This window comes from Oncorhynchus nerka, linkage group LG7, assembly GCF_034236695.1.
Source record: "Oncorhynchus nerka isolate Pitt River linkage group LG7, Oner_Uvic_2.0, whole genome shotgun sequence".
Taxonomy (NCBI): Eukaryota; Metazoa; Chordata; class Actinopteri; order Salmoniformes; family Salmonidae; genus Oncorhynchus; species Oncorhynchus nerka.
In genome coordinates, this window is record NC_088402.1 from 24124248 (window position 1) to 24136650 (window position 12403).

The 12403-nt window shown below is 45.1% G+C and overlaps 1 protein-coding gene across 16 annotated transcripts in view; it reads left to right on the forward strand.

The window, feature by feature from the left end:
- The window catches only part of LOC115131343 (focal adhesion kinase 1-like), a 174403-nt gene that overhangs the window by 114155 nt on the left and 47845 nt on the right, over positions 1–12403 (forward strand). For all 16 annotated transcript variants that reach the window (XR_010464293.1, XR_010464294.1, XM_065020353.1 and 13 more), the window contains 4 exons: positions 2941–3028; positions 4397–4476; positions 4583–4645; positions 11000–11054. Coding sequence is in view for 14 of the 16 variants with exons in the window: in XM_065020353.1 (XP_064876425.1) it covers positions 2941–3028; positions 4397–4476; positions 4583–4645; positions 11000–11054 (286 nt within the window). In the remaining 2 variants the exon portion in view is untranslated. The remainder of the gene's footprint in view (positions 1–2940; positions 3029–4396; positions 4477–4582; positions 4646–10999; positions 11055–12403) is intronic.

The following is a 12403-nucleotide window of genomic DNA, read 5'->3' on the forward strand; positions in this document are numbered from 1 at the left end:
TAGGATGCCTGCTCTTGTCTGTAATGCTCAGTTAAAGCAACTAGTGAAGTCTTCTTCTATTCTCTTTGCATTCTGTTGATTTTCCTTTCATCATGCTGTCTGTCTGCCCTTGAGTAGCTGCACTGTAGGTCTTTCATCTTCTAGGGGCGTTTCAGATCACACACACCAGGCTTGGGCAGTATACTGTATATACTATATACCGGTGTATTCGGAAATAGCCACAGGATGGTTTTTCAGTACCGTTGAAACAATATATTTTTTGTACAATTTTCAATTGATTTTAATATTTCTTAAAAGCTCTATTCAACTTGTGCAATACGTTAGGAAATAAAGCAGAACATGTTGTTCATTTCACCCGTCACATTTTCAATGATGAAGCTTACCGGAGTTCCCCAGAACAGTTGAGCAACTGTTTGTTTGTAAATAGCACAATAGGAGAAAGCGGTAGCAGGTGAGTCCAGCTGTTTATTGACAGGGGTCGCGTTTTATGTTGAAAGTAACAGTTTTTTTTCTTCATCAATAGAGTGATACATTAGTGCAACACATTCGGTAGAAAATAGCTTCATTTTCATCAGATGACAACAGAAGTGCAACGCTATTTGGCTGGCAGCCACACAGTGAGCTTACAATGAAAACTTAAGGTCTTTTTTTGTTGCAAAAAACAATGCATGGCCATCATATTTCTAATGTTTATCATAGAAAGAATATAACCAGCTATGTTTCCTAATGTTTTGCTTCAAGTTAATCTGGCATTTTTCAGAGAAAAGGAAGCTGGCCACACCAGAACAATACCAGAGAAAAGGAATCTGGCTACACCAGGACAGTACCAGAGAAAAGGAATCTGGCTACACCAGAACAGTACCAGAGAAAATGAGAAAAGGAATCTGGCTACACCAGAACAGTACCAGAGAAAATGAAACTGGCTACACCAGAACAGTACCAGAGAAAAGGAAACTGCCTACACCAGAACAGTACCAGAGAAAAGGAAACTGGCTACACCAGAACAGTACCAGAGAAAAGGACGCTGGCTACACCAGAACAGTACCAGAGAAAAGGACGCTGGCTACACCAGAACAGTACCAGAGAAAAGGAAACTGGCTACACCAGAACAGTACCAGAGAAAAGGATGCTGGCTACACCAGAACAGTACCAGAGAAAAGGATGCTGGCTACACCAGAACAGTACCAGAGAAAATTAAACTGGCTACACCAGAACAGTACCAGAGAAAAGGAAACTGGCTACACCAGAACAGTACCAGAGAAAAGGACGCTGGCTACACCAGAACAGTACCAGAGAAAAGGAGCGCCACATCAGTCAGAGTGATGTCTGCTGGTTGAATGCTTGTTTTGGGAATTCTCATCCCAGTGGACAACATTAGTTTGATGCTGACCAGAAATTACGATAAGAAGCATTTTATTGCATGATCGTTTTTTACGAAACGCGTTTTAATATTTTTTTCCTGTGTGAAAAAACTAAGAATTCTGCGTTAAGTCATCCCCTAAATTTAACTTGCAAGTCATCTAAGTCAGTAGCTGAGTTAATAAGGTCACAGGGCATCATATTGTGTTAGCTTTCTGCAGTGTTTGAGAAGTCACAGCCCTTTGGATGAGTAATCTGTACAGCTGCCACTGTAGCTTGGCTTCCTTGTGTTTTTCTCCTCTCTGTTGTAGGCCGGTCTGCTCCTCACCCTATCTTCTCCGAGCAGAGCAGGCAGGCTCCCAGACGCCACACAGACACAGTGTACACAGTACTGTTCTTCCTTCAGAGGCGCATGCGTCAAAACTTTCTTCATTTGCACAATGTCTCTCATTCACATTTGCTGGAAACTCACCAAAAATGACAGTCGGTATCTCCTACCTATGCATGTATAACTTTATGAACAGGATTGCCTGTCTTTATAATTTGTTTATTTTAATTTGCGCTCGTTAGCATATTTAGCAAGCAGCCTCCAATAGAAATGCTCTATTACTTGTGCTAATTTTGTGAGCTTTCTGGTAATGGGCGTCCAATGTGCTTTTTTTTTTTTTTGCCTTATCTTTCCGCTCCCTTTTGTACTATGTCCCAGTGTGAGAGAAGGATAGTATGAGGTCATGAAAATCTGGGTAGAGCCTAACACACACACACACACACACACACACACACACACTGTGCACCCCTCAGTATTCCTATTTCAGATCAAATAACTTCTTCCCACCATGTGTGTGTCACTGAGTCAGTAGGAAGTGTTTGCATGAGAGCTGAAGGGGAGGAGACGGGTTAAAGAAGGATTTGAGACATGGATTGTGTGCCATTGAGAGTGAATGGGAAATACAAAATATTTAATTTCCTATGAACAGGGTATGGTAGTAGTAGGTGCCAGGTGCACCGGTTTGTGTCAAGAACTGCAACTCTGCAGGGGTTTTCATGCTAAACAGTTTGCCTTGTGTATCAAGAATGGTCCACCACCCAAAGGACATCCAGCCAACTTGACACAACTGTGGAAAGCATTGGAGCCAACAAGGCCAGCATCCCTGTGGAACGCTTTCGACACCTTGTAGAGTCTATGCCCTGACGAATTGAGACTGTTCTGAGGGCAATAGGGGGTGCATGACAATATTAGGAAGGTGTTCTTAATGTTTTGTACACTCAGTGTATATACTGTATGCTAGTTCCTGAATTGTAAACCATTATTGGGGTACGATATAGCTATTCCTTTTCTTTATGTGGACTGTGCTGTATGCTAGCTCTGTGACCTGCGTGTAAAAACACAACACCCCTATTCCCTAAGCATCTGTGTTCTAAGCAGGGGCATATGAACTCTTTTCCCCCTGTGTCACTAGGCAGTGTTTTGAGCTGTGTTGTAGCTGAACTGTAAACAGTATTCAATCTCTGTGACTATTAAAAACAACTAAATCCCTCCTGTGTTTTATCTAAACAGTGACATGTTGCTCTGCTCTCCAGGTATGAACTGCGTATTCGCTACCTTCCAAAAGGATTCCTGCACCACTTCAGTGAAGATAAACCCACACTCAACTACTTCTACCAGCAGGTGACACACACACACACACACACATAGACGTGAATGCCTGCATGCACACACACACCAACACATCATCCATGGGAGTTGAGTAACAGAGACAGCCTGGTTTGTTACAGGCCATTGACCAGGGGAGACTCATTTTCTAAACATACTTAGCTAGGCCTATTTATTCAACAACACTGTAACCGGAGGTGGGGGCATATGGCACTTCTGACAGGTGGTGTGTGTGTGTGTGTGTGTGTGTGTGTGTGTGTGTGTGTGTGTGTGTGTGTGTGTGTGTGTGTGTGCAAGCATGCGTACCTGCACATACATATGTGTGTGGGTCTGAGGGACCCAAGGTGTTTGTGTGTGTGTCTGAGGGACCCAAGGTGTTACTGTGTGTGAGTGTATGGAGGAAATATGTGGAGGTATTAGGGCGTAACACACGGTGTGTAGCCGTCCGCAAGGCTGGAGATGTAGAGAGGTGAACTGGGTCAGTGGGTCTCAGGAGGGCTCTGTCTGGTGGTCTGGGAAGAGACGCTCCTTCTCTCCGATCCTGACGGGGGAGAAAGAGGCCGTCTTGACAGCAGGGGAACACATTTGGGCTCATCTGTGTCACTTTACGCTCTTATTTTCGCTGAAATCCAGCTGAGGGGAAAATTGATGGAAGGTTCAAATGTCCCTGTTTGAAGGGGTAATCATGGAGCGTGAAGTGTGCTTGTGTTCCGAATTGTGTCTGGTATAGAACAACACTTTCATGAACCAGGTTTTGTTTTCAATGCCTATGATCTAAAATGGCAGACTCAATGTCTCTATGGGTGTTAGAATACAAAGAACCGCCACTCAACATGACAAAACAGGATATTCAGAGAGGACATAATAGCCCATGAAACAGGTCTAGCTCCCTTAGTTGTCACTCAGAAGCACACACTCATTTGTCTCATGAAATGTCTCTCTCTGTGTCCGTCTGCCAGTGTTGCTGTGTTGCTGTGTTGTGTTGCTGTCACTGCAGGTGTACCCACCCAGGGTTTATCAACTACCCAGGCTTTATCAACCAAGCTCTCGCTCTCTCTGTCTCTCTGTCTCTCTCTCTCTCTCTCTCTGTCTCTCTGTGTCTTTCTCTCTCTCTTTCTCTCTCTCTCTCTCTTTCTCTCTCTCTCTGTGTCTTTCTCTCTCTCTCTCTCTCTGTGTCTTTCTCTCTCTCTGTGTCTCTCTCTCTCTCTGTGTCTTTCTCTCTGTCTCTCTCTCTCTTGCGCGGGAGGGCGGGGGTCAATGTTTGTAAAAGGGCTGTATATCAGTAAGGTCCCCTGTGTTCTACCCCTCAGTCTGAAAGTCTGTTGATCTGTGTAAGGCCTCCATGCTTCCATGCTAAAACATGTATTTTGGTTTGTCTTACAGGTGAAAAATGACTACATGGTAGAGATAGCCGACCAGGTCGAGCAAGACATTGCACTTAAGTTGGGATGCCTTGAAATCAGGTCAGTTCAGGTATCCAAGAGTGGTCAAATGTTCTATTCTCTTTCATGAATGGTAGCTAGCTGCCTTGTTGTATTTCACACTAACCAAGACATGTTTCCTTTACAGGAGATTCTTCCGGGAGATGCGGGGAAATGCCCTGGACAAGAAATCAAACTATGAACTATTAGAGTAAGTCCCCTTTGGCTTGATTCTCGTATGGTAATAGCTTGGGTTTCTACTGCTCACTGTAAGAATCAACTATTCAGTTAATATTGTACGTCTTTGTTGATCTTTTACCAAGAAACTCAATGTATAAGAGGAATTCCTGTTAAGGTGATAAAATACATTTATTTATGATAGCATAACCTCAATACACAGAATCATCTTGAAATGGACTATGATCACATAGGTTAACATAGTGTGTTAATGGGTTATTTGTGAACCATCTTCATAAAGATCACATGGGTTAACCGGTGGCGTGACTGTACATGGTGAGAACCCCCTGCAGAGTCTCAGGTCTGCCGTCGAACACGCCCTCCGAGGTGCGCTATTTGATAAAGGTCAGGAGTTCACGTTAACGATGCGTCCAATTAGTCATTTTCTCATATGCTCAGGCCTCCACACTCTCTAAAGAGGCCCTCTAATTACTAACGATCACTCTCTTGTCTCTCCGTATTGATTGAAATGCAGAGTTTGCTTTTCATATATATTTCACCTGATGGATGAAGAGGGGAGAGGAAGAGGGAGTCCTCACACTGTAACTAAATTACCAGTGATCCCTTTGGTATTTCTCTCCTGTTTACCATCAACATACCTTCTCTAACCCAGAGGGTTGGGTCCTGTACTTTGGCATTTCTCTCCTGTTTACCATCAACATACCTTCTCTAACCCAGAGGGTTGGGTCCTGTACTTTGGTATTTCTCTCCTGTTTACCATCAACATACCTTCTCTAACCCAGAGGGTTGGGTCCTGTACTTTGGTATTTCTCTCCTGTTTACCATCAACATACCTTCTCTAACCCAGAGGGTTGGGTCCTGTACTTTGGTATTTCTCTCCTGTTTACCATCAACATACCTTCTCTAACCCAGAGGGTTGGGTCCTGTACTTTGGTATTTCTCTCCTGTTTACCATCAACATACCTTCTCTAACCCAGAGGGTTGGGTCCTGTACTTTGGTATTTCTCTCCTGTTTACCATCAACATACCTTCTCTAACCCAGAGGGTTGAGTCCTGTACTTTGGTATTTCTCTCCTGTTTACCATCAACATACCTTCTCTAACCCAGAGGGTTGGGTCCTGTACTTTGGTATTTCTCTCCTGTTTACCATCAACATACCTTCTCTAACCCAGAGGGTTGGGTCCTGTACTTTGGTATTTCTCTCCTGTTTACCATCAACATACCTTCTCTAACCCAGAGGGTTGGGTCCTGTACTTTAGTGTTCCAGGCCAGTATTTCCCCTATATTCATGCCTGCCGCTGCTAAATCATTGCCGCCACGCCCATTTAAACATTTAAAAAAATAGATATATTTATACCGAGACGCGCTTTTAAGATTGAGAATTTTTGTCTTTTGGGGTTTTTCAATTAGGTAAATGCAGAAGGGCAACCCCATGCTTCAGCCTACAGGTTATAATGCTTTTGAAGAGAAATTACTATTTCAGATGGTGATAATACAATTTTCATTCAATTTGGAGTAGAATGTGCTTACATTTTTGGGGGGATAAACACTACCAGCACATTGGTATTCTGAGCCCATTGGTATTCCAAGCGTCATTCCGTTCTTGTTAGCCAGTCCACAACATGATCCCTGCTGGCTGGTCTAATTCCCGCTGCTGTCCGGGAACGTCCGTGTTCTGCCTCCTTTCCCAGGGGAGAATCTCACACCTTTCTTCTGCAGGGAAAATGTATGGCTTCATCCAAAATGGCACCCTGTTCCTTACGTAGTGCACTATATAGCCCTATTGGGCCCTGGTCAAACCCTGTGCACTATATTGGGTGCCACTTGGGACGCAGACAATGTCCTCCTCTGCTGGCTCCAAGGATATGCTGAGTTAAGGGGTTGAGTAATTTGACCCGGGTCTGCAGCAGGCTGTAAGGCAGGGCACTGCAGGCTGAGAAACTTGCCTAACCGGAGGTTGATCAGCGAGAAACGCGTCCAAGCCGTGGTGTAGGGTAAAGTTTCCCCTCCACGCTGGTCTTGGATAACTTCAGCATTTTCCCCACTAATGGTTAAGGTTAGGATTGGGGGAGAGGATGCTGATCCTAGATCTGTACCTAGGGAAAACTTTACCACGCAGCCCAAGGCATATTGGATCCTCCATATTGGATGTGGATACATAATGATGCAATGGTCTGTTTATGCATACGGTTAAAACTGTTGGGTTACTGTGCAAACTAATGATAAGGGAAAAAATCGATACAGTCACTTATCAGGATTTTTTTTTTGATATTGCAGTATATATATATATATATATATATATATATATATACACATTTTTTTTTTTTTTTTTTTTTACAATTTTGAATATTATTTTTGTGCTAGTTGGCTGTACCTGCACCAAAACTGCAGTATTTTTCCTTCATAGCTTGTTCTCCATCTTCTTTTTTAATAGTGAGCCAATTTGTTTTCAACACTTTTATTTCCATGACTGATCTGGACATACAGTATATGGTGAGCAATATGTTTGAAACATTGAATTGATACTGCAATAAAATCGCAGTATCGAATGGCAATAGATATAGAATCGTGAGTATCGCAATACATATCATATTGGCACCTACTCTAAATATAGTGATATTGTATCATGAGGTCCCTGCCAATTCCCAGCACTAGTGCAAACTGTTACTGAGTAACTGTGGAAGAAATATTAGCTTTGCTGCTCTCCCTCCATGTTGATGACCGTATGTTCTCTCATAGTAGGCTACTAAATCACAAGATGTTTCTGTATGCTTCAGATGTAATGCCGCTAATATCATCCTTATGGGTAGGTTTTTGGAACAAGGTTATTGTGATATGCAACCAGGTTTTATTAAGCATGATATGAAACAAGGGAGAGACCACACAAATGTGTTAATTTGACTGTTCTGTAGCCTACTGCTAGGGCTCTGGCTAGTGCTAACTGGACCTTGCCCAACCAATGATGTCCAGCATTAGCTGCTGCTGTGCTGAGCTCAGACCCATAGAGAAAGCAGGGGCTTGTTTGAGGCACAAAAGTAAAGTGTCCTAATGAATAGCCAGCACTCTCATTCTCTCTGCCTCTCTCTCTGCCTCTCTCTCTGCCTCTCTCTCTGCCTCTCTCTCTCTCTCTCTCTCTCTCTCTCTCTCTCTCTCTCTCGCATTCTCTCTCTCTCTCTCTCTCTCTCTTTCTCTGCCTCTCTTTCTCTCTCTCTCCATTTCACATTCTCCCCTCTGCTCTGTGGATAATGGTGCTGGGGCTCAGTGCGCTGGCTAGAGTTAGTTCCAGGTCAGTCTGTCCACTTGCCCAAAGACACAGAGCCCAGCAGTGAGGGAGGGAGGGCGTTAGGGGCAATCCAATCTAAAAGCACTTCAGATCTGGGTGACTGACGGCTAGTGAGGTGACAGACATGGAGGGGGCGTGTAGCTTGGATAACCTTTTTGGGGTACAATTGTATTTGATCTTTTATAGACAATACAAAACATACACATACAAATGACAACATTGTACAAACTTCAACTACATCACACCTGCCCAGACCCATTAGCACACACCCCCATCTCCAGCACCAGCATCACTTTCCTCCATCTCACACCTGCCCAGACCCATTAGCACACACCCCCATCTCCAGTACCAGCATCACTTTCCTCCACCTCACACCTGCCCAGACCCATTAGCCCACACCCCCATCTCCAGCACCAGCATCACTTTACTCCACCTCACACCTGCCCAGACCCATTAGCACACACCCCCATCTCCAGCACCAGCATCACTTTCCTCCACCTCACACCTGCCCAGACCCATTAGCACACACCCCCATCTCCAGCACCAGCATCACTTTACTCCACCTCACACCTGCCCAGACCCATTAGCACACACCCCCATCTCCAGCACCAGCATCACTTTCCTCCATCTCACACCTGCCCAGACCCATTAGCACACACCCCCATCTCCAGTACCAGCATCACTTTCCTCCACCTCACACCTGCCCAGACCCATTAGCCCACACCCCCATCTCCAGCACCAGCATCACTTTACTCCACCTCACACCTGCCCAGACCCATTAGCACACACCCCCATCTCCAGCACCAGCATCACTTTCCTCCACCTCACACCTGCCCAGACCCATTAGCACACACCCCCATCTCCAGCACCAGCATCACTTTACTCCACCTCACACCTACCCAGACCCATTAGCACACACCCCCATCTCCAGCACCAGCATCACTTTACTCCACTACACACCTGCCCAGATCCATTAGCACACACCCCCATCTCCAGCACCCTCATCACTTTCCTCCACCTCACACCTGCCCAGACCCATTAGCACACACCCCCATCTCCAGCACCAGCATCACTTTCCTCCACTACACACCTGCCCAGATCCATTAGCACACACCCCCATCTCCAGCACCAGCATCACTTTCCTCCACCTCACACCTGCCCAGACAATTAGCACACACCCCCATCTCCAGCATCAGCATCACTTTCCTCCACCTCACACCTGCCCAGACCCATTAGCACACACCCCCGTCTCCAGCATCAGCATCACTTTCCTCCACCTCACACCTGCCCAGACCCATTAGCACACACCCCCGTCTCCAGCATCAGCATCACTTTCCTCCACATGGACTGAAACGGCACCATTTTGTTTCTCTCCGTATCCTACACACTTTCAATATTTAAATAATAAATCATTCAATTTATTTTCCATTGTGTTAATGATTGCTGATTGATTTCCATGTTTTTAGTATAAGCAGCTTGGATTACTGTCGGGCCAGGGAGACAGACAGGAGAGAGGATTTTCTGAGCCTGGGGGAAGTCATCATGTTGTGTTTCATACTGCTAATACTACCGAGTGTGTTTCCTCTTGATTTAACATAGCTTAGTTAAGGCATTATAGGTCCATAGAATCTGTTTGTGCCATCGTGCCAACTCCCTGTCACTCATTGTCATGGCATACAGATCCTTAAATGCTAGATCCTACTGACATGCACAGACGGACAGTAGCGTTGCTCTGCTACCAGAAAAGCTTCATCACACTATTGCCAAGGCAGCATCAATTTTATGGCAGGTCTTGTGGCCCCGGCCTTATAAATGACGTGGATTGATTCTGGTTAATGGCCAGCCGGATGTAAGTGGCTTTCGGAGCGCCTCTGTTTTTTTTAACAAGCTATCTTTTAATAGAGACCAAATGATGAAATGATTGTGTGGAATGGATGAGGTTATAGGCTTTAAACAATATGTCGTATTTTCTCCTCTACGATGTGAGGGCTCTCTTTCCCTCTTTCTCTGAAGTCTTCTTTTCTGCTACTGTCTCTCTCTCTCTCTCTCAATTACATTTTTCAATTTCAATTTAAGGGTTTTAGTGGCATGGGAAACATAAGTTAACATTACCAAAGCAAGTGAAATAGATAATAAACTAAATTGAAATAAACAATAAATATTAACAGCAAACATTACACTCACAAGTTCCAAAAGAATAAAGACATTTCAAATGTCATATTATGTGCAAATAGTTAAAGTACAAAAGGGAAAATAAATAAACATAAATATGGGTTGTATTTATTTATTTACAATGGTGTTTGTTCTTCACTGGTTGCCCTAATCTTGTTAGGAGAAATCTGAGAGAAATATGTCTCTCTAATATGGTCATACATTTGGCAGTAGGTTACGAAGTGCAGCTCATTTTCCACCTCATTTTGTGGGCAGTGTGCACATAGCCTGTCTTCTCTTGAAAGCCAGGTCTGCCTATGGCTGCCTTTCCCAATAGCAAGGCTATGCTCTGTGTTGCTGTTGATGCAACCTTGGGAAAATCCTCTCTCTCGCTCTCTGTTTTTCTCTCTCTGTCTCTCTCTCACTCTCTCTTTTTCTGTCTCTCTCTCTCTCTCTTTTTCCTTCTCTGTCTCTCTCTCTCTCTTTGGTCCACACATTTTGTTTCCTCCTCACTGTACACTGACCAATCAGTTATGTTGTGTGGTGAACGTCAGAGAAGTCCTACTAATGGCCCTGAGTAAATGGATGTGTTTCTCTCTCCTTCCCCTGGTAGATTGGTATCAGAGAGGTGAAATTCCATCAGGGGACTGTTTTGAGGAGTTGAGGCTAGACATTTTGCATTCTCATTTTGGCAATGGTAAAAACTGTTTTTAGATATATATATTTTACTGTATTTCATTTTATTCAGACAGAGATTGTAGGAAATGAGAGTAAACATAGTGAGGGATGAAGATGCAGAATAGCGGTGGGGCCAGGATTCGTACCCATGCTGGGGTGGTGTTTATGTGTTGTCTGCTAGACCAGCCTCAGGCACTAGTCTCACTAAACTGACGTTGTCCTTTGTCCTCTCCTCTTTTTATTTCTTCTTTACAGAAAAGATGTGGGCTTAAGAAGATTCTTCCCCAAGAGTTTACTGGATTCAGTCAAGGTGAGATGATGCTTCACAAAAAATCTGTTCATTCTTTCAGGGCCATCGATGAGAATATATCCTCAAGGACCAGTCAGTCTCCAATGCATTCTCAGAGAGAGCACCGACCACCGCTTCATATGAATGTAGCACGCACTTTGACAATTCCGTATTTCCTTTCTGCCCTCTGAAGTGTCTTCTAGCTGTGTGTGTGGATCTCTTGGTTGTGGGGCCTTTGTTCCAGCCTGGGACAGGCAGAGTTGGCCTAGTTCTAGGCTAGCATTCCTCGTACATACAGGCCTGTGGGGGAAAGAGCCCCAACTGAATCAAACCCACTCATTTGTCGACTTCTCGCATCACAACAGTGCCAGACACTGTTCTATATACTGTACTATTTAAGACAGCTTTTTTATGGTTTTGGCCTAAAGCCAGTCACACACACACACACACACACACACACACACACACACACACACACAGAGACAGTCTACCAGGAAAACACACTGTTAAATATGCTAAACTCTGCCAGCCGTGCAAGGAGTTTAGCATATTTAACAGAGCCTTGATGGTGGGTTTTCCTGGTAGTCTGTGTCTCTGCGTGTGTGTGCGCGCATGTGTGTGTGTCTCAGCCGCCAGCCATGTGTGTGATGTGATGGATTTATGGCACGTGTGTGGGTGTACAGAGCTGCGGGGGTGCCACGATGGGGCGGCGTGAACGTGGGGCCCAGTGCCCCTGGGGAAGGGTGCATTGGAGTCGGTGAAAGAGGGGTGGACAGATGCTCTGCCTGGAGGTGTGGGTGGCGCCTAACCCCACAGCCCCACATGTCACTGCTAAACCCACTTCACCCCCCTGATGGGGGGAGGCTACTTCTGGGGATGTGCCTCAGAGTTACCCTCCCATCCCCCATTCCAGTCACAGCTCCCCTTGGAAAACATGAAATCACATCTTCGTAGCCAGGCGCCTGTTTGAAAACACACCCTAACCATCCATCCTTACCTCCCTCCATCTGCCCTCCATCCCCTCCAGCCATCCTTCCCTCCCTCCCTCCATCCATCCTTCCCTCCCTCCATCCATCCATCCAACCCCCCACCCCACCCCACCCCCGTGTGTGTGAAAACATAATCCTTCTGGAAATGACTCTCCCCTACATCACAATGACATGGTGAACAGATTAAGCTTTCGGCGATGACCTGAAGCCACGCACGCACGCGCACACACCCATTCGGACACACATACATACTCCCGACTCCCCCACACACACACACTGTTTTGATGAACAGAAGTATGTTAACACAATTATTCTCGCTCCTATCCACTCCACTGGACAGTGAACATTACCTGGCAGATGGCTGAGGTCGGAATATAACTC